A 23,236-nucleotide genomic window follows, 5' to 3' on the forward strand; every position below is an offset into this window, starting at 1 on the left:
CAGTGTTCATCCATTCTTCCCTCCTGCATACTTAGTATGAACCATGGCATCCCATACTATGTAAGATAATAGAAGTAGTGTAACAGTTTCTTCTTTTTCAACATGTTTGCAATATAGACATATAGAAAATTTACCCACAGGAGTGTTTTCTGCAAGAGACACGTTTGAGCCAGCCATGGTCAAATGGCAGATAAATGAAGAATTTACTAGTAAACATTATATAGGTCAGAATGTTGAAGGAATATTTCAAAATAAACAGACATGAGATCAAGCTAGATCTTGAGTTATATAGGATTTAGATAGGCTAAAAGAAAGCAGAAGGTACCCCATGTGGTATAAGCGAAGGCAAGAAGGGAAGAATTCTCAAAATAAATCACCATGGACTCTTTTAAGATTTTATTTATTTATTCATGAGAGACACAGGGAGAGAGGCAGAGACTTAGGCAGAGGGAGAAGCAGACTCCCCACAGGGAGCCCAATGTGGGACTTGATCCTGAACCCCAGGATCACACCCTGAGCTGAAGGCAGATGCTCAACCACTGAGCCACCCAGGTGCCCACCATGGACTCTTGATACGAGTCAGTCTGAATGAAGTAGAAGATTCTTATAAGAAATATATAGGTGTTTTAGAAAAGTAAATGGGCCCCAGTCTCAAGCTGAAATAAGGAATGGAAAAAATGGGACTTGGCGGTATAAGACCAGAATGTAAGTTCTAACTCTCTCATTTTAAGTTATGAGAACTATTATAAGTGGGGAAAATTTTTTAAAAAAATCAGAGTTGCTGAGAAGTAAACAACATAACACACGTGACTTTGTCATTAAATTGTTTCAAATAATCATACTTTTTAAAAATACAGAGTATTTTTAAGACTTGCAGATGAGGTATGGATATTAGAAGGCTGAATTAATTCTCCCTTCTTTGCTTTCTTGAGTTTTGTTCCTAGAGTCAGCTAATAATGGGGTTCAGAGTGGACAGGTGTCTTTTAATCTTTCATTTTTAGCACTGGCTGCCTCAAAGAATGTTTTTAAGAACATATTCTGTGAAGCATTCAGAACCTTACAGTTAAATTATTAAGGAAAATAACTTGAACTGTGCTAAGTGTAGGCTGCTTTTAGGCAAACAGGCTTGAGCAATGGAATGCAGAAAAGGCCCCACCATGACTCTCCCCACTCCCCAGCTGAATACAGACTGGCTCATCAGGCCACCTACCTCAAAACATCCACAGGCCCTAACTGACCAATGGGCTCCTTACCACTAGGCACAGTTACCAAAAAAGGAAAAATTTCATACCTCTGCATACCTCCTTACCTTGCCTCTTTTAAAATAGCCCTCACCCGCTGCCTCATGGTAAACAGCCTCTCCTCTGCTGTCCTGCCCACCGCTTCCTGTGTTTCCAATAAACTTCTATTGCCTTTGTTCTGCCTCAGGTGAATTCTTTAACCCCCTGCATCACTGGCTTCCACACAATCATTGCCCCATATCTGGGAGCCCCCATCCAGTTGGGAGAGACACCGTACTAAGTGCTTTATACAGATTCTTTCATTTAATCCTTACAAAAAGATTTCTAATATAAAGGTTTTATTATTTCCCTCTCCTACAGACAAGGAAACAGGTCCAGAAAAGCTGAGGGGCTCCTAAGGCCCACACTTTAAGCCACAGTTGACTGCTTCTAATGTCAGCTGATTTTAAAGGAACAATGGGTAGTGGAAGGGAGGTGGGCGGGGGGGATGGGGGACTGGGTGACGGGCACTGAGAGGGGCACTTGATGGGATGAGCACTGGGTGATATGCTATATGTTGAAAATTGAACTCCAATAAAAAAAAAGAATAGAACTTGGGGTAAGAAAATAAATAAAAGATTCTTATTCACTTTGGCTTTCATCAATAAATACACTGTAGTTAGCCAAGCTTTAGATTTGTTTGAAATCTACATATAAATGGAAGCTTTCTGTAGGCAATAAACCTGAAGTTTCTTCAAATTCTTGATTCCCCTACAGCAACTACTTCAGAGAGGTAAGTGCACATAATAGACACCTGCCGCATAAATCAGCAGGAGGCTAAAGACAGAGACTAGCTCTTATACTGACTGCCATAATGAAGGCAGCTTGCTTATTAGCTTAAAGAATCCCAACAGTAAGCCTTGATAAGGGCAGCCCCAGTTACAGAAGAGGAGTGAGGACCAATGAGATCAAGTTTCCAAGTGATTTATCAGAGATCACTCAGAAGGGCCTCTATCCCTGCCCCTTGCCCTCCAGTGCTGAATGCCAAGCCAAGGGACTTGAATTTATCTGTTTGAGAATGAAAGTCCTTGAAAGATTCTGAATAGGGGACTAGGATGATTAAACATCTACAGAACACCTTCTTTAAGTAGCCCAAGGCAGGAGGAGACAGCATCAGAGAAAACTGTTCCCAGGAAGCAGTCAAACGTCTCTCTGCCAGCTTGTTCTTTCCTAATAATTATGACAATAAAAAGAACACAGTAGTTACACAGGTGTGCAAGGTACTGGACTCTTCACACAATATATATTTAATTCTCACTACAACTTTATGAGGTGAGTACTACTATCATCTCCACTTGGTAGAGGGGAAATTGTCCAGATTAAGAACCCTTTCCAAGGTCACAGACAGCAGCCTAGAAGAGGCAAAGGAGGGCTCTGACCTAGGAGGTTTGGCTGTAAGTCTCCATGCCCAACCACTAACTACAGTGTTCTGCTTGTACTTCACCTGTTTAACAGGGTCATTCCTCCAACATTTCCTGGGCACTCATTATATTTTAGGATGTTCTAAACTCTACATAAATAAATTAGATCAATGCAATGAAAGGATATGTGTAAAAAAAGATCTTATTTTGGGCTTTTCTAAAGATAAGCATAAACCTATATTAAAAAAAAACCCACATTATAATGAATCCAGCACACATATTTAATGCTTCATGATTCAAAAATTGTAGGGAAATGACTACACTGTTCACTACTAGAAATTCTGATACTTCTGGATTTTTGAGGAAAAGTAAACTCAATCTGAAAACACCAGGGGAAAAAGGAAGGTATCTTCTTTCTTAAATGAGAGCAAGGGATTCCTTCCTGGACTAAAGTGTATGAACTTCTTGGTAGAAAAAGCAAAAGGCTTTACTGACTCCTGCTCTTCTCCTTCTACCTACAACACAAACTGCAGGTAATAATGATTTCTTTTAAATGTACTGTAAGGACGACCAGGGCAATCCATTTTGCACACACTTATTAAAAAAAAGAAACCAAATCAATAGAATAACAGTCAATTTTTCACCCCTAAATGTTTAACAAAGTCTGACTATATGCCAGGTATCATGCCAATGACTTTCAGTCGGCTCGTTTAATCATTACAATCAGGTCAAAAGTAATATTATCATCTCCAATTAACTGGCGAGAAAACTGAAGCAAAGGAAGATCACGTAATGGGGTCAGGTACACACACGATGAAGCAAGGACTGAACCCAGATTCTTGGGCCAAGGCTCATGAGCACCATGCTATACTGCCTCGTAGCTGGAGAGGGGCACATGGACCACTTCTCTTTGTCCTGCCTGCAGTGAACATCCCCCTGCTCCATGCCAGCCCCTGGCTGGCCTTCCTCTTCTTCCTGAGCACTTCAAGGCTTTCTCTGCGAATATTCTCCCTCGACCACCCGCAGACTACATTCCAGCATGAGCCTGCTGCACTTTTCTGTTCAGCAAACCACCTCTTTAAAGTGGTCATTTGAACCTAAGATTCAGATCTTTTCAAAAGTAAATATTTCACTGATATCAGGGAAACTTCTAGTTATTTGAGCTTTCAGTTTTATGAAGGACAAAGACTATAATTTGTTTCTTTATTCTTTTTATTTCCTCCATAGCAGATCCTTGGTAAATGAATCAAAGGAGAGACTGCTAAATGCTACACCCTTGGGATAATCATAAACGCAGGAAAAAGCTTAGTCCCTGCTAAAGTATCAATTAACACAGACACTCTCAAACATCTGTGTGCACTGGAATCACCTAGAAGGCTTATAAAAACTCAACATGTGGGTCCACCCCCAGAATTTCTCATTCAATAGGTCTGGGTGGGCCCTAACATCTGCATTTCTAACGAGAGCCCAGGTGATGCTGATGTTGCCGGTCTAGAGACCATGCTTCTGAGAACTAGTGAATTGGGTCACTGGTATAAAAGGTGCTCACATCATTTCAAACCAATTCAAAGCAGATTTACCTTGGGAAGCTCCAGATGTTGCACGTTTTTAAATGAACAGAGGTCCACAGCTGCATCGGAAGTAGTACCAGTTGGCTCGGCCTAACAGAGGGAAAGAAATGCCAAAAAAAGACAAAAATTGTCTGTTTAATAAGGGCCACTTAATCAAAATTATTTCAAGTATTATAATTCATTAACATTTCATTAGGCAGTTTATGAACATTATATTCTCTTTAAAATACTTATAAGATATGATTAGACAAAAATTATTTTAGAGCACAGGGACACAGTGGTTCTCAAGACTACCTGGATTTATTCTATAATGAAGTCGAATAGCAACCCAGTTACCCAACAGTGAAACTCACTGACACACAGGACACTAGCAGAGGCACCAATCTCTATGATTCGTGGTTTTAGTCATCAAGTAAATTTAGCAGCTTTTAAATGTTTTGCTTGAAACTTATTAAAATATTCCATTTTATTAAGGGCTCTATATGTAGTACCATTCATATGAACATAAAATTTTCTCCTTTATAATCTTTAAAAACCACTTGACTCTATTCACCATTATGAATGATTGCTCAGCTCACCAGAATGAGTGACATTCATCATGGACAGATAAGGCCAGTGTTTATATACCCCTTTAGGGGAGAGTTTCCATTTCTATACCTTCTCACATTGCAATCATCATGGCTCCTCTCATTTTAAGCTTTTCATTCTCTAGGTGTTCTTTTATCCATCCTAAACGAGTATCTGAAACTTACACATATCAAAGTCCCACCAAAACACTCTAAAGTCTATATTATCCTCTAATCACTGTCTTCTCTATCCTAATTTTTTTTATCCATCATTTGCTTTCTCAGAAAACACTAGTAATCAGCTAGGCGCCAAGAGCAATGGACTCTATTGACCTCTTCGCAGCGTTCAAGATTGTAGAATATACCCTTCTTCTTGAAATGTGTGCTCCTCCACTGCTGTGCAACATACCCGCCTGGTCCTTCCTCATTACCTCTGACCATTCTTTGTTAGGCTTCCTCCTTGTTGTTATTAAATAATTCTGACCTTGGCCCTCTTCTCTTTTCTCGGTATTCTCTGTACTTAAGAGCCTCAGATCCCACTGCTAACAAATGACCAATATTCATCTATGGGAATTCATCTCTAAACTGTAGACCAAATGTCCTAATGTAAATCTCCACCAGGCTTTTCAATAGGCACTTCTTTCTTAAGGTGCCTCAATTAGAGTGTTTTCCATTTTTACAAATTATCTGCTTTTTAATTTTTTTTCTATTTTGGTAGAAGTCAGCCATTCACCAAGTCAGTCATCTGGAAGCCTTCTACATCTTGTCTGTACCATTCACCAGCCCATTCCCAGCCCCAAAAGCAGTACCTGATATAAGGCAGATACTCAATAAATACTTGTCATATAAATAGATTCTCAACCACTCACTGCTCCTCACTGAGTACATTTCACTATGGATAATGTACTGCTAAGTTGGATCCTAAATTTCAGAAACTTCTGACATAATCATTTCTTTCTCTCTTTGTCTCTTTCTCTCTTTCCTTTTCTTCTTTCTTTCTTTCTTTCTTTCTTTCTTTTTCTTTTTCCTTTCTTTCTTCTTTCTTTCTTTTTTCTTTCTTTCTTTTTTCTTTCTTTCTTCTTTCTTTTCCTTCCTTCCTTCCTTCCTTCCTTCCTTCCTTCCTTCCTTTTTTCTTCTTTCTTTCTTTCTTTCTTTCTTTCTTCCTTTCTTTCTTTCTTTTCTTTCTTTTTTCTTTCTTTCCTTCCTCCCTCCCTCCCTCCCCCTCCCTCCTTCTCCTTCTCCTTCTCCTTCTCCTTCTTCTTCTTCTTTTTTTTTTTTGCATTAGTTCAGGCCATCATTATCTTTCTCCTGAATTACTCCAATGATTTTCTTACTCCCTTTATCTTGGCTTCTCTTCCTTGAAACCTCTGATTTTTCTCTACATGATTTCCAGAAAAATGCTTAAAAATATAACTCCTATTCTTTGAGTTCCCCAAGGCCTCAAAAAGAAGGCCTCCATCACAATTCCCATGATCTGACGCTATCTCCTCCTTCTCAATGACCCTTTCCCTCACCAGTTCCTCATTCCCCATCTCCCACTATTCAGTGATGCTCTGCAATTTTCATTCCCTGTATCTGCCAGAGCCACCATGCCATTCCTTAGTCCATGCCCTATGCTTGGAATATTTTTGCCCCTCACATCTTCTACTTCCAACATATACTCCATGTGTCGCCTCACCTAGGGAGTCATTGTCACTATCTCTGAAGGAGACCTGACAACTTTTTCTACCTTCATTATTCCCTATGCAGACTCTACTGATGGCCTTCATGTAAGTGGTGTGCTTATTTACATGAGTGTTTCTTATACAAGGCTATCAACTCCTTGGGGGCCATGACCATGAGTCATTTCTCTTTTAGCATTCCTGTAAGGGCTCTATAATTGTTCGCTGAATTAATACATAGTTTATCAATCATATCATCCCAGAGAAACAAACACAAGACACATACCTCCTTATTTTGAGAATTCTCTGAGGCAGAAGGCAAAGGTTCTACTGTATTTCCAGGACATACAGCCATCTGACTTACCGCATCTTTATTTCTAAAAGAAAAAGCATTGACCTATCATAGCATAATGATTCATATTATTTCCATTCTTTTACTTTGAAGACTCAGAAGGATTATTAGAGAAAATTCTGCAACTGGGACTATAACACTCATACATTTATAAATGTTTTATTTTCAATTAAGGAACTCTGAATTGAAGACCAAAAAGTACTTAGTAAACCAGGAAAAGAAAATGCTTACCTGATAAAAATTATTTTCACTTTCGAAGGAGCACATTTAATGATTGAAGAAGCATTCTGATGACTCCTTCCGTATAAAATTTGACCATTGATCTATGAGAAACAAATAGCATTAACTGAACCTGAAATCTTAATTTTGCTAATTCTTTATCTTATCTAGCTAATAAAATGGTCATTTTTTCTTCCTTTAAAATATTACATGTGTTTTCCTTCCCAGAGCATGAGCCTGATTGTGATGGTGAATGAAGACAAGCATTTTTATTTTTTTCAAAGATTTTATTTATTTATTCATGAGAGACACAGAGAGAAAGGCAGAGACGTAGGCAAAGGGAGAAGCAGACTCCATGCAGGAAGCCCGATGTGGGACTCAATCCCAGGACTCCCTCCAGGATCACGCCCTGAGCCAAAGGCAGGTGCCCAACTGCAGAGCCACCAGGTGTCCCTACAAGCCCATGTTTAAAGCCAACTTTAAAATGCAGGTTGGGCAGCCCAGGTGGCTCAGCGGTTTAGCACTGCTTTCAGCCCAGGGCATGATCCTGGAAACCTAGGATCAAGTCCTACTTCGGGCTCCCTGCATGGAGTCTGCCTCTGTCTCTGCCTCTCTCTCTTTCTCTGTGTGTCTCTCATGAATAGATAAATAAAATCTTTAAAAAAAATAAAATAAAATGACATGCAGGTGGTCTGATCCCCACAGATGACAAAGGCATCACTTGGACCCACTATAGGTAAGCAGGGAGTAAACTTCCTAAAGGCACCAGGCTTCCAGTGTGTTCTGTACAAAGCACAGGCTCTCCTGGAAGCACTAACGACCTGCACAGATTACCCTGGAAGTCCCCTGTGATCACAGTTCTGAGTTAATCTCAAAACCCAGGCTTGAGATGAGGCCATGGGGAAAAGCACTCCCAAAGGCAGATTTGGGATTTGGGAAGCAGAAAAGTGCTGAAGCAGAACGGTACCCATTGGGAAGTGCAAGGCATCTGATCATTTAGCCACTCCTGACTAAGTCGTGCCAGCCAGTGGAGAAGCAAGAGTGCAAGAAAGAATATTAAGGCAATCTGAAGACACGTGGATCCCAGCCTCCAGAAGTCAAGGACAAACACAACAAGCAAATGCAATTCGAAACACTATAAAGTATGGTCCAGAAATTTATTTTGTTTGGATGGCTGAGTTACTGTTTTCATTATTTAGCCTTAACCTTGACCCCATGGCACCCCACCCTCATCACTTCTACCATAGGAATTCAACTTCCAGAATGTCCAGTGGGTCAACCTCATTACTGAAGAGGGATTGGTCATTTGGCTTTTCAAAAGCTCCTAATAAAAATGCAGCACACAAAAAAATGTTTTTGAAGTGTGATCTTTATTACTGTCTTGGGGCAAAACTGTTTCTGGTGCTACCCAGTCACAACCTTTTAATGGAAGTTAATGGGAACATGGACTCTACTTAGCAGAGATCTGGTTTACAGCCAAATTTGCTGCAGTGCATCTATTTTATTAGGCAAGCAATAGTTTTCTCAGTCACCAAATAGGGCCCGAGTGGATTTTCTGGAAACTGATGATTCCAGTACACCAATTCAACAAGAGTAAATTCAGCGTTTTCCACAAGAACTTACCTCTAGAAGCTCATCTGCAATCTGCAGTCGACCATCTTTCCCAGCTGCTCCATTTGGATCAATCCCCACTACAAAGACACTCATCCTGGATCGGTCCTTGTTCCCAGCAAGACTTAGACCCAAACCACTACGACCTTTCTCCAGTTCAATCATATGTAGCTCTCCTGTTAGGGTTCCATACCGCTCTCTGACATTTTCTACACACAACGACAACAACAAAATCACAGGTACTCAGTTAATTTACAGTTGATGTTTACTATGAAAGGTTATTTAGCTTCAAAAGGACATTTACTTGGACCAAAATGTAAATCCCAATTACCAAATTGTAAAAAAAAAAAAAAAAAAAAAAAAAAAAAAAACTAAACTCTGGCCATGCAGGTGTGTCAAGACCAGTTTCCTGGAGTACCAAACTTTGAGGAAATTTCTTTGCATCTGAAGCACAGAGAGTGGAGGGTCTGGACAGATCAGTTCACCTAGGTGGATTCATTAACAAACTCTCAAAAGACTCTGATTAAAATGGAGTGCCACTTTGTCATTTGCAGAGAACAGAACATTTAGAGGATTTATCTTTACTGGTCAGTGGAACCTTTTCTCCCATAGGAAAAAGGGCATGCATGTCGCACCTGGTTGGGCAGCTGCTTGGTACATATATCCAGAATAAGAGGAATATATTTTCTTATTGCACACAGCCATCAGGTAAGACAATCAAGATGCTTGTCTCAGCTTTAGGACACATGTCTTAATTAGAGGAGATCATTCAACTCTCCCATCCCATGTGTTCAAGAGGTAGAATTTATTCTTGAATCTGAGAAGATAAGACTACATGCAGGTGCCCTAGGCCACATAGGCCCAGATGAACAACCACCCAGGAGCCAACACGAAGTTCCAGCCATGTGAGTGAGCCCAGCGCAGCTAAGCCCAGTCAACCTCAACACCATGACACAATAATAAACTGTTTCCTTAAAGCATTAAGTTCTGGGGTGGCTTGTGACATAACATTCTGTCTCATGTTCTCAGAGTACGTTCTGGCCACCTCAATAGATTAGCAATATATCGATTCTATTGAAAATAGACTTAGAATATTGCAAACTTTACAAATTATGTTACTATGCAGCTGATGTCTTGCATTCCATATTGATTCTTAAGTGCATCAACTTCATAAACTGTCACTTCCTGATTCCTTCTAGAATCTAGCAGCACAATTTTTATACACTGTATACTCCCCAAAAGCATATGCCATGGTTTCTTAAAGGAAATAATTCTATTTTTAAAATAAAACTTTTTAAAACACTGATACATTGATAATTTTTCACTAAATTTTTAACATTTCCTTGTAAAAAGGTTTATTTCATTTAAAAAAAGAGACACTGCAATGATCCTAATAACAGCTGCCTTAGAATGCTTCCTGTGCATCAGACATGGTGGTTAGCATTTCTCAGACATTTCAAATTTAATGTTAGCAACCTGGGTAAGGACAGTATTTTCCAAAGAAGAATGGCCACTAGGCAAAAATTTAGAAGCAGTTTTACAACTTGTCAGACATCCCAAATTTTCATCTCCACAATTATTCCACATTACCACGCTAGTACCAAAAATGCCAGAGTTCAAGGCAAAATACCAGCAGCAACCACATTTTACAGTGAGGAATCTGAGGTTGGAGAGGGACAATGACTTGTTCAAGGTCATCCCGTACTTCTGAGAGAGTGCCCTGCCCCCTTTAATTCTCACACAAATGGCAAAATGGGCTTTAGCAGGACGGGTCCTTTAACGGAAAGGAAGAACATGATCTCATGCCTGGAGAATGTGTCCTGTGTTCAGGCAAAACAAACAGTAATTTTTCCACACAAAATTGCGGTATGTGTAACTAAAGCTGAAACATACTTAACCATCCAGGGCATAAGCCTGGAGAAACTCAGCTATTTTTAACGTCTCTTATATATCACAAAAGGCAACTTACTCCAGCTGTAACCAAACTCATCCTCTTTATCCACATCTTCTGAGATTTTGCTTGCAGATGACTGTGTATGATCACTGCTCATCTCTGCAAATGCTGAAGAAGGGGGCGGAGGCACAGTGGACAAGGGAGCCTTTTCTGGCTCTGATTCCGACTGACTGGGTGCCTGTGGGAACAGGAAGAATGAAGTGGGTATGCGCAGTCTAACGAAGAAAAACCCAAAAGAAATAAAAGTATAATGTCAAAAACTGGTGCTAAAACACCTGACACATAGATCATGGGAAAAAAATACACATATGTGTGTGTGTGTGTGTATGTGTATGTATATATATATATATATAGGCAGACAGGATTCAGGTAAGGTTTAAATATACCAAACAAAGTAGTATGTTCAGAGCATAATTCATTAAACTGCTTTTTGGTATTTTAGGCCAATGAATTATTCAATTTGAAGGCTTCAATGACAAACTCCTCCTTTTGGAAAAAAAACTCTCTTTCAAAAGTTTTCATAAATATGCAGGGGCATGGGCAAGATTCTGTGGATCTAGAAAAGTCTTCCAAGAAACTAGGACAAAGTTAACAAGTAAGTTAATTAAGCAATTAAAGAAGTTCACAGGTTGCTTGTGAGACTATATATATAAAGAATTCCTCATTGCTACCTGAATCCTCTCTCCAAGTGCCTCTCTTAACAGAACCATGAAAATGAGCAGGACACATGCAGGTTCACCTACCAGGGGAGCCAGTTTGTCAGCACAGAGCACACAGACTCAGTTTTAAGGGACAACATCATCATCTCTTTGTCAAGGTAGCTCACAAGGTAAATGAGAAAACGGAAGAGACCACCTCATACAAACCCAAAGTGTGGCATACTTGCCATCACTGAGGGCTATGGGTCCTATTTCAAAAAAGTGACTTGGTATCAGGTTCCTATATTATAGATTATCAAATAGAATACTAGAGTTCGAAAGGCCCGTAAGTCACTGAATTTGTTTTATTCACTTTGCAGATGAAAAACTTGAGGCCATAAGAAGATTTGTTCAAAATCACACTGGTACTATATTTGTTTTGCCTCAATTCTTAATCCAATGCACTTTCCATTATGCCATGCTGTCTCCTCCAATTTCCATAGTGACAGTAACTAATTCAATGGTCAAAGATACCCACTGAAGTTCTAATCGTAGTATGAAGCTGTCCCTGAGGCCCTGAACATACATTTTTCCTCTCTTTCACTGTATCCTTTATCCTTCCAAAAATCCTTCTGATATACCTCATTTTGTTTTATATGTGTGTATTTGGAAAAAGATTGCAATTTATAAAAACTTCCTATAGAACACATCTAATGATAAGCATGCACACATATTTAGGAATTATTCATTGGTGTCAAGAATCAGAATACCACAGAATATTACCTAATACTAAAACTATATAACACTGAATGTGATCTTTCTTTGTTGATTCAGATACCACTTCAGGATTCTAAGCTGCCCCAAAACGAACCCAATAAACATCAAGTACTGTTTTCCTGGCAAAGTAAAGGAGAATTGAATGATAGAAACTTATAGGCAATAGATTTTCAAGTTACAGAATCCACTGTGTTAAAATGTTTGGTTTACACACAACTGGCCACATCAGACCAAAAGTACCAGTGCAAACAATAAACAGTGCTCTGCCATAAAACTCTCAAATCAACAATGTGCAAATGAAAATGACCAAATAAAAAACCTCATTTGATCCAATCCAGGTTCATTTAATATACTAAGGTTGGGGAGGGGGAAAGTATATAATTTACATTTTCTTCTGGTTAAAATAAAAAAATTATAATAACAGAAAATGTTAGCAAGTCTAAATTAAGCCCATCTGATTTCTAAAAAGGGGAACAAAATCTGCTTTAAACTTCCCATAATTTTAATAAATTTATGGATGCAAATGTAAGAGATCTTGCTTCATAACTTTCCTCAGCTGCCATTTACAAAACAACAACAACAACAACAAAAAACAAAATCTGCCAGTCTAAAAAATTGCTCAGGACCTTACTTAGGCACAACGTTTTCATATTGTGGGTAAACTGAAATAGTGTCCTAACATTACTGATTAATCATAAAACAAATACAAGCCTGTATTTACAAAGGGGCAATTAGGTGTTCTATTTTACTACTCCTGAAACCTTCATTCTCAACAAAATCATGTAATTAGCTTGTTGTTGACACTTCTTAAGATTTTTTCGTGAAAATATAACTCTTTAACGAAGATCAGCTAGCCTTCATTGGCAAAAAAGAAAAAAAAATGCAAAGTGCATTTGAAATCACTCCATGCCATGTATGCACACATGTATAACATACACACATAGCACACTGTAACACACCTACTGATTCACGAAAATTTCACACTGAGACAAACCTTAAATGGTGTGGGAGCAAAAGGGTTAGTTGGGGAACAACGGAAGGTAACTCTACTTGAATTCTGTAATTCCTACAGTAACAGAAAACATATTCCTTCAGATACAGAATCTTTGGTTATCCATATTACAACAACATGAAAATCCAATGAATATTCATAAAATGCTTCTGGAAATTGTTGAAAGCTTTCTTCCTTATCACGATCAAATTATAATATACAAGTTCTTGTAAGTTTCTGTTTCAATTTTGGGCTTGAAATTTCATCAAAATATGAGTCCATCCAAGTATAGGTTTACCAAGCAATGAAACAGTTACATGTTTCCTGATTCAGATATTTACATGGACATTCAATTTATGAATATTCAACACACTCCTGCATATACACAATTATTTGTAGAGAGATTAACACACAGAAGGTCTTTTTTTAGGACCACCTTGTATAAGTCTGAGAAGGACTTAAACGAATACAAGGCTTTAAATCAATCTTGTGTGAAAGTAGTTCACGTATTTGGCAATTAACAAAAATTTACATATCAGAAAATTTAACTCACAACCAAATACAGGAAAGGCACTGGACTCACGATTCTCCCTTACTGTTCAGGAAGGCCATCTAATTTCATAAAAATGAATATGCTCTGGCAAAAAAAAATGTGCTTAAGAAAGGATTTGCATGCCCACTCCAAACACACAGTTGTTTTTTTTTTTTTCTTTCCTGCCCAAATTTAGTAAACAGTGAACTAGGACAAAGGCATAGTAACAAAGAACGAAACATTTGCAAAAAGCAATGGCAAGACAATGGCATTATCCAACCTTGTCAGCGTTGAATTGTAGAGAATCAGCAAATGGGTTAGTGCTGCTGAAGTTGTACTTAGGGTAAAGGTTGTGCGGCAAGGAAGGCAAAGGGGATTTCTAAAAGGAAACATAAGAGGCGCTGAGCGCAAAAGAAATGTATTTAACACAACTCAGTTTTAAGAACAAAGTACTGATTGAAATAACAGTGTGAAACCAGATCCTGTCAGATCTAGTAACTAATAACAACATCATATTAAACAGTCTAGAACTAAAGGTTTACCTCCAGTGACCTGGATCTACACCTGAATCTCAACCTGGCCATAAACTATGGAGGAAATGAGTTTGTGAAATTGATACCAAATTTCTTTTATTTTCACTATCACAGATATACACACATAAATTTTGCCCACTTTCTATATTAATCTATGTTCCATGCAGAACAATAAACAGTTTCAAAATTAAAACCATAAACGTTTTTTTGTTTATATTTAAAAGCAAATGATGCTTTTTTTGGTAAAAATAAAAAGATGGTCTATCTGTTCCTGAATGCAAATTAAACATTTGTCTGCTATCACTGGTAACCTTCATGATTCTTTTATCTTGTTTCCCAGGAAAGAAAATTTTCATACTCAGGCTAGAGATTAAGGTTGCTTCAGATCAACAGTTTTTCATTTTTTAAAAAAATGAAATCAACAATTTTAAAGAAATGAACCACTGTTCAGTGGTATTCTCTATTTCTGTCCACTTTCTGTGGAGGTAGAAACACTGATTTATTTTCCTATAAAAGTTCCCATATTAGGGGGAATTATGAGGCTTTGAATATATCTGAGGGTCCTGCCTTAGATTGTTTCTCATAGATTTTGTGGCTTGCTTGAGATATGCCCTGCGCTAGGACTATTGGAGTTGAATATACATATTAAAGGCAGGATGACTGCCAGATAGAATTTAGCATTTTCATAGTTTAAAAAAAATAGGAAAGTAATTTCCTCAGCACAATAAATTCTTCTCCTTCTTTTCATACCCGCTATCTTTTTCTTTTATTGACTACATCTTTCAGGGGAAATTGCAGACATTTAAAATTCATTTTGGCTCCAATTAAATGTTTGTGTTACTTCTGTCTATAAAAAAGTCCTACTGGCAAGCATCAAGAGTAGGGAGAGGTTGTCATGTGACACCACCCTGTCTGGGAGAACACTCTGGAAAGACTCTATCCTCAGTATGCCTGCACTAAAGCTTATGCCACATTACCCTTTCAATCTGCTCTTCTTGCAATGTTTTTCCTACAGAGGGAAGATGGGAAAAAGAAATGGGCACAATGACATTTCTGCTCATCTCAACTTTCTCTCTGCTTTTCAGTTTAAATGTCAACTCCTACTTTACAAAAGAAAAGATCACAAATGCCAAGGAACAGGACCATTTATTAAGGTGGAAAAAATGACTAGGCAGAGATTAAAAACATATTTTAGGCAAAATAACTCAATGCTATGGAAGGTGGAAATTATTTCCAATCCTCATACATGGAATTTTTAGGCTTTACATTTCCTTTGTAATTCTATAGAACGATAAAGAAAATAAAAACCATAATGCCAATGGAATGAATATTGGAAATGGAATATTTAGAGAGAGCTCTAGTTTTTTTATTTTGCTTTTTTTTATTTGTTTCAATGTCCAACTCTTAGAGGATTAGAATTTGGCCCTGATAGCAAAGTATAAAAGTACAGCATGAGCACAGCAAATGAAGTGGTAGATCTATTATTATGAAGAGATTTATAGAAACAGGCCACATTTCTTATTAAAAAATCGATGAAATTCCTGTTTATAATTCGAAGGGCTGATAGGAATGGAAGTATTATTAACTAAGAAGCACAAGGAAGACAAAAACATTCTCTGGCCCACATGAATAGGGCCTACCCTTTGGTATGAAATGTGGTCCAACTGATGGAACTGTCAGGAATAAATCAGTAAGTATGGAATTTACTATTATTATTCTCAGCTCTGGGAAGTTCTGATTCTCAAATAGTTTATGTGCTAAAGGGACTGTCTTTTCAGCCTATATATAAGATTTTTTTGAAGTTTTATTGCACCTACAAATAAAACATTTCCCACTAAGAGACTCTTATGTATTTGTGAGTTTTTTCCTTTAGATTACTCAAGACATGATTCTTTCATAAGGAAGTAAATCACTGAAAATAGAGTACATATATCTCATTTGAAATGCAAAAGTAATTCTGATTTCCCAAAGCTGAATGCATATGTAGAGGAGGAAAAATATCTTTCCTCTATTCATCTTAGGTTCTCAGCTGGATCTCTGTAATAAAAAACAGATTAACATGAGAAAAGTATCTATACTGATTTAATGTTAACTTTTATGTGACACAGAGCCTTCATAAGATAATGAAGACCTGAAGAAATGGTTAAATATGACTATTCTGACACTAGGTTTGCTGAAGAGTGGAAAGACAGGGAAACTCAATAGGACAAAAGAGTATGAGCTAAGTGGGGAAATGGGCAAACTTAGCATTCATTCAGATCCTTACCCAGGCCCCTGCATCTCTGGAGGTAAGGATGTTCTTTTCCTCCAGGTACGGGGAGGGGACCTCTCACATGAGGGTTTTTATGACCTGCTCCAGGGGAGAAGGGGGGGATCTCAGAGTCCTTCCAGCACCTGTCTTTTCCTAAATTATTTCAGTTTAAAATATTCAATATGCCAGGGTGTCCTATCTGGAGGTAGCACATCTCGAATCCTGTCACATGTATCTTGACTAAACATGTCACTCTAGACAAGATTTCTCCCAGAATGATTTCTATAAACTCAAGTGTCATTATACCTCAGAAAGTAAGACAGGAATGTTTTCCAAGTCTATGAGAAAGTCTTCCCAGCTCATTAGAAAGTGACTGGCATTGAAAGAAATGTTGTAGTTTAAGTTTTTAAAAGTACTATGAAGAATCCTATTCAGCAGTTTACAGTATTGTCCTACATGATATAAAAGGTGGAAATTAAAAATAAAACAAAAGGAATAAAACCCACCCACACACACACAAAATAGTTTTAACTGAAACAGCCATTCACCAACACCATAGTGCTGTATCTGTTTGACACATAAATGGAAACAAATGTGGAAGGATTTGTAGTTATTTAAACAAACTGAATATCATTTGAAGAGAATGCAGCATGATGCAGCCCGACCATTTGGCAGATTTTCTCATCTGAATGGATAATTATTACCTAACAATAAACAACTGAATGATTAAAAACGGCAGATGTGAAGATAACTGCTTACATTAAGAACTACTAGATTCATTTCTTACAGTGAACCCAGACCAGAGCTACACCTGTCTTGATAACAAAGGAAGGACCAACAGGATAAATTTGGTCACTTTGAATTCCTTGCATAGCACACTAACAAGTTACTTTTACTGGTCTACAGAGCTGTCCTGCTACTCTCTTTCTATCATTTGAGCACAGATGTCTTATATTCTTAATTTTGAAATGATAAATTATAAAATAATTGTATATATTAAAGTTTTAGATGGTTCTGTTAACTTCCCTCACATATGTTCACATTTTCCTTTTAAAGACAACCAACCCTCAAAGCTAATGAGCAGGTACTTCAAAGACAATCAGTATAACAGCAGTTGTTTTGTTTTGTTTTGACTAAAATCCAGAAGTAGAACCTCTGTAAGTTTCAGGAAATCTAGGAAGCTCCTGAAATGATGCCCAAACTTTTCAGTAAACATGTATGTTTTGGAAAAAGTTTTCAAGAGGTATGTGGCCCAAATATGTTTATGAAGTGTTGCATGTGAAAATAATCTTTTTTTACTGAGATATAAAGAAGGAATAGTAAAAAAAAAAAAAAAGTTTAATCTTGGAGTAATTTTCATCTTCAGAATCATTAGAGTATATCAAATATACAAAGACTTATTTAGTGTCTTCTCCATCAACATTCCTTAAACGCATTCACTGTACTTTTAAAAATATTTTTAAAGCCATTTGACTTGTCATGACTGATGATAAAATGGGCTAGTAGGTTTCTGTCTCCACCAGGGGCTGTCTAGTGATGAAGAGCTAGACGGCGATCATGATTGGGAAGCAGCAGTTATGAAATCACGCATATTTAAACATACTGCTTAAATTTCCACTATGTACAATGTTCAGTGGGACAAATACATTGAAGATATTCACAGGTGGTCGTGCAATTGCATAAGCTGGGAATTCTATCTAGAGGATATACGTATAAAGAAAATGTAATCTCTGGCTTCTCAGGAACTCAGAGGTCACACACTAGTAAGCTAAGTGATTATATCACATTCCTCCTAACAACTTATATATATATATACAGTGAGTACTAATAATTATCTATCTAGATACCTATGGCCACCAATAAATCCTACTTCTGTGTGCTTTCAATAGACTTGAAGTGTTTATTAAACAGGTAGAAGGGACTTTCAGGACAGCTCAATTTAAAAAAATATATATAAAATTTTAACACGTCTCCTGAGATTTCAAGACTGGATACCTGTTCCTAGAGACAACTTGGCCCTCGATACATTAGATTCCAAGTTGAACATTGTTTGGATTTGCCTACCTTGCCCTTTGTGTTCGCTTACCCTTGGTCTGTTTATAATGCTCTGTACCATAAAGACTACGGGGTTGCCTGCTTTCCGAATGGCTTCCACAGCTTGCTCATGGCTTGCATCTCTGAGGTCCATTCCATCCACCTGCAATGGAAGGCCTCAGCTTAACATTTCAAGAAGCTACAAAACAACAGAACAATTTGTGGATCTGGAGTTTTGAGGATCCTGTGTGAGGCTCCCAGAAAATCTGATCAAAAATAATTGAGACTACTTGTGAGACTCCAGACCTTTCTCATCTGTCTGGCAAACTTGCCGTCTCTTATTTTGAACCCTGATTTCCATCTCCCATAGTCAACTGAAACAATAATCAGTTGAAATGAAGGCTCTGCTTCTACTTTCCTTATACTAGCAACTGTTCCTTTAATAAATCAAAATCATTAAAGAAATAATAGAGGGGAACTGCCTTGCAGCAATGACTTCATCATGAAAGTCACTGTACAAATTTTCTCCTGATTCATTATAGACTAGTCTGGGAAATGAGTGGGCGATGTTTTGTGTGTTTCTCTCTGTTTAGAGAAGCTTCAAGTTAAAAACAAAATTCTGATGTTCAGAAAAATCAGGTTATGGCAAGATTAGTTTTGCAGAAAAATCTTTGTAGTAGACACGACAGGAGCTGGAAGCCAAGAACTTGTGCTTGTTAGTAATTCTTTTATAAATAGCTTGAAAATGAATGTTATTTTGTAACTTTTTATTGACCCTGGATTGCCTGGGTGATGATCAGCTCAGCTTATGTACTATATATGAATAGGAAGGAAAACAGTTTGAAGGCCAAATGCTAATCCTGCCAGAAAACTATAGGATACTATCATCATTTATCATTTCCAATTACCAAAATATGGTATACACAACAGAATAGCAAGATTGGAAATATACACAATTCTGGAAAAGAAAATCATTATCAGATCTCTGCATAGAACATTATCACCTTTGAAAGAATTATACCCATGCAAATGAAAACCTCCCCCGGGCTGATACTTAGATAATGTAATATGCATTTCAGTGCATATTAAAAATGCCTTTCATTTTTTGTAGAATAAAAGTTAGTATTCACATCTACTATATACTCCATTTGTGGAAACATTTAATAGGACATTAAATATCTTTGCTCCAGTCCAAAGAACTGTATCCTTAGAATGGAATACCTTGTAGGTTTCTACTTGTCTAGTATAAATACACTTTCACAAACTTGGCAAAGATAGGTTTCAGAAAACCCAGGATTACAGAGGCCTAAGGCTTTCTTACTTACTCCCATACATAATAGCCTTCAATAAACCACTGCTAAACTTCACACAATACTTTACAACACACACAAAAATACTTTTTTCTTCAATTTGAAAGGAATGCTTTAACTCCCTCAATACATTTAAATAACATTTTGGTAAAAACTATGATCAATCCTTTCTAGAAAGAATTATAAATAGTTCTTACTTTTTCCTCCCTAGGCTAAAGGTATTTAACAGTTAATTATCCATAAAATAAACTGCCCTGTGATAATCTGAAATTGGGAACTTTAGATAGTAGCCGAGTGAAAAAAGAGTTCTTTAAAAAGGGGCTAAGATATCCTCTAATGAGAGACAAGGAAGCAGGAAGAGAGAACAAGCCAAGCCCATCATTCTTCCTTATAAACGGCTGGTGGAAAAAACAAGACCAAACAGACTTGGCCCTTCTGTCCTCCCAAGTCTCAATCCTCTTCCCTCTTCAGCTCTCACAGACAATCAACCATTAAGGACTAAATAAATAAATCCTAAAAATGTTCATTTTACAATTGTGGTTCAGATGTTATAACCTTCTTCTACACAATTAATGCATTTTAATGGTAAGTTATACGGATTTAGAAAATGAGAGACAATCACTTGTATAAACTAAATGTAATGGTCCTTATCGTAATAAAGTGGTTGGTTTCTACTGGGAAGCTGTCTCTTTTACTCTCCTCTATAAATCCTGACAACTTAGTAAAACTGGGTCAGGTACCCTGCCTCTACTCTCTTAACTAAAACTAAATCAAATAATTTACCACACGGTTCTAAAGTGACTTGATTACTTGTTAAGTCTGTCACACTTGACAGGCAGGCATGGTGCCTTGTTTACTGCAAAATGCCCAGAGCCTGTCATAGCATCTGGAATGCAACAGCTGCTCCAGAAATATTTGCTGAGTAAATGAGTAGTGACCCTGGGAGAACAGTCTATTTAAAATATCATACTTTGTTTTGAATTAAGAGATTAGGAACATTTTGACTAAATACTTCTCTTGCACATACCAAAGTTACACATACATGAAGGTGTAAACACACACATACATTCTCTCTCTCTCTCTCTCTCTCTCTCTCTCCTCAGTAATGAATGGGCACAGCACTCAGAAGAAGGAGGAAATACTGAACCTGGACTGTGGGGGTGGGAGCATTTACATAAGAGATAATCAAGCAAATTAGCATAAAAGATTTATCAAAAAGACTAACTTGGAAAACAATTTTATCCAATAAAGTTAATCTACAATGAAATGACAATGTTAATCTACAATGATCATGACAACAAAGAATTTCTTGAAATAAAACCTCGTTAGAGAACTTAGTTATGATATATTTTGTGTATGCATACATAATTTCAAACAGTTCATTTTTTTTCTTCAAGAAATTGGTTTTGTTCTTTCAAACAGAACTTCATTATTTTAACTCAGGGCCAATGTTGGTTATACCTCCAAATATCAGTCTCTGAATCAAGATATATAATGTCACCATGCACTGAAGAAAAAAACTATGGATGAAATGGGACATATAAGAAAGAAATGCTTTAACAACAAACACATTTTACTTTCATATTCGGTCAAGTGACCAATGTAAAGATGATTATTCCCTTATTAAAGAGGATGGAACAGGTGAAGAACTTTGGCACAGAAAGCTCACTAGAGGGTACCTCTACTATTCTATCTCCAGGTTTCAAGGTTCCATTTTTGCCAGCTGGACTATCGTCAAGAACATGTTTGATGAAAATGCCCCTCATCACTTCACCGTTGCTTAGACGACTCCCCATGCCTCTTCCACCAACAATGCTGATGCCCAAGGATTTGCTTGGTTCTCTCCAAAGTTCAACTCTATAAAGAAAAAAAAAATAACTCTTATAAGAAAGCTTCTATGGGATAAGCTTAATAACACCAGGTTTTGCAATGATTTTTGGATAGGACACCAAAAACATAGGCAACAAAAGACAATTAGACTTCAACAAAATTAAAAGTTTTTGTTAATAAAAAAATACTATCAATAAAGTGAAAAGGCAACTCACAGGGATTAATATTCAGAATATAAAGATAACACCAAAAATCAATATTAAAAAATAAACAATCTGATTTTAAAATGGGCAGAGGAATTACATAGACATTTCTCCAAAACGTGGAAGCAACCCAAGTGTCCATCTAAAGATGACTGGATAAACAAAATGGCATATATATGTAATATGACTTAGCCTTAGAAAGGGAGAAAATCTGATACATGTTACAACACAGATGAACCTTGAAAATATTAAGTGAAATAAGCCAGTTACATGAAATAAAGGACAAAAACAATACAACTGAACTTAAATACCTAGAATAGTCAAATCCATAGAGACAGAAAGGAGAATGGTACAAAGTTTCTTGAGACAAATGAAAATGGAAACAACATAGTAGAACTTATGGGATGAAACAAAAGCAATTCTGAGAGGGAAATTCATAGCATATATCACAACATTTAGAGACTACAAAGATTCCAAAGAAGCAACCTAAGTCTATCCCTTAAGGAACTAAAAAAAAAAAAAAAAAAAGAAATGACTCCAATTTCAGCAGAAGGAAAGTGAGAGTAAAGATGACAGCAGAAATAAATGGAGAACAGACAAGTAAAAGAAAAGATTAACCAAATCAGGAGTTTATTCCTTGAAAAGATAAGCAAAACTGATAGACCCTTAGCTACACTAACCAAATAAAAAGGGGCCAAATCGAAAAAATTATGAATGAAAAATAAGTTATCACAATTGATATCGCAGAAGTTCAAAGGATAAGAGGCTATTATGAACAACTATACACCAACAAACAGGACAACCTAGAAGAAATGGAGTAATTCTTAGAAACATACAACTTACAGACACTGAAGAGGAAGAAATAGAAAATCTGAATTGATCAATTACTAGTAAGGAGTTGGAATCAGTAACCAACAAAGAAATCAAAGAAAAGTTCAGAACCAGATGCCTTCATTCGTAAATTTTACTAATCTCTTAAATAATAAACACCAATCTTTCTAAAATGCTTCCAAAAATCGAAGATGAAGGAACACCCAAACTCACTGTAGAAGATTATCCTCATACCAAAACCAGAAAAGGTCACTTTTAGAAAAGAAAACTATAGTAGACAATATCGTAATACCGCTGAGTGAATCTGTATGCAAAAATTCTCAATTGAATACTAGCAAATTGATTTCTACGGCTCATTAAAAGGACCACTCACCATGATTAAGCAGGATTTATCCCTGGGATGCAGGAATGGTACAACTTAGGCAAATCAAGCAATGTGATAAATCACATTACCAGAACCAAATAAAAGAATCATATCAGCATTTCAATAAAGAAAGAAAGCATTTGACAAAATCTGACATCAGTTCATGATAAAAACTCTAACAAATTAGGCATAGAAGGAACATATCTCAACATTATAAAGACCATATACCATATATAGCAAGACTACAGCTAACATCATACTCAATAGTGTGAAAGGATGAAAGCTTTTCCTCTAAGATTAAGAAGACAAAGGTGCCCACTTTCACCACACCTATTCAACATAGTACTGGAAAGGCTAGCCAGAGCAA

The 23,236-nt window shown here is 37.1% G+C and overlaps 1 protein-coding gene across 15 annotated transcripts in view; it reads right to left on the minus strand.

Annotated features, from left to right (window-relative positions):
- MPDZ (multiple PDZ domain crumbs cell polarity complex component) overlaps positions 1 to 23,236 on the minus strand; it is a 165,842-nt gene that overhangs the window by 20,900 nt on the left and 121,706 nt on the right. For 7 of the 15 annotated variants that reach the window (XM_077911975.1, XM_077911974.1, XM_077911972.1 and 4 more), the window contains 9 exons: positions 21,321 to 21,498; positions 18,384 to 18,494; positions 13,794 to 13,892; positions 12,985 to 13,056; positions 10,591 to 10,753; positions 8,634 to 8,830; positions 7,023 to 7,114; positions 6,726 to 6,816; positions 4,222 to 4,302 (listed from right to left, as the gene is read on the minus strand). In XM_077911975.1, the coding sequence (XP_077768101.1) occupies positions 4,222 to 4,302; positions 6,726 to 6,816; positions 7,023 to 7,114; positions 8,634 to 8,830; positions 10,591 to 10,753; positions 12,985 to 13,056; positions 13,794 to 13,892; positions 18,384 to 18,494; positions 21,321 to 21,498 (1,084 nt within the window). The remainder of the gene's footprint in view (positions 1 to 4,221; positions 4,303 to 6,725; positions 6,817 to 7,022; positions 7,115 to 8,633; positions 8,831 to 10,590; positions 10,754 to 12,984; positions 13,057 to 13,793; positions 13,893 to 18,383; positions 18,495 to 21,320; positions 21,499 to 23,236) is intronic. The other 8 variants (XM_077911973.1, XM_077911979.1, XM_077911981.1 and 5 more) reach the window with 5 other exon arrangements.

The sequence above is a fragment of the Canis aureus genome, chromosome 10, assembly GCF_053574225.1.
Source record: "Canis aureus isolate CA01 chromosome 10, VMU_Caureus_v.1.0, whole genome shotgun sequence".
NCBI classification, from domain to species: domain Eukaryota; kingdom Metazoa; phylum Chordata; class Mammalia; order Carnivora; family Canidae; genus Canis; species Canis aureus.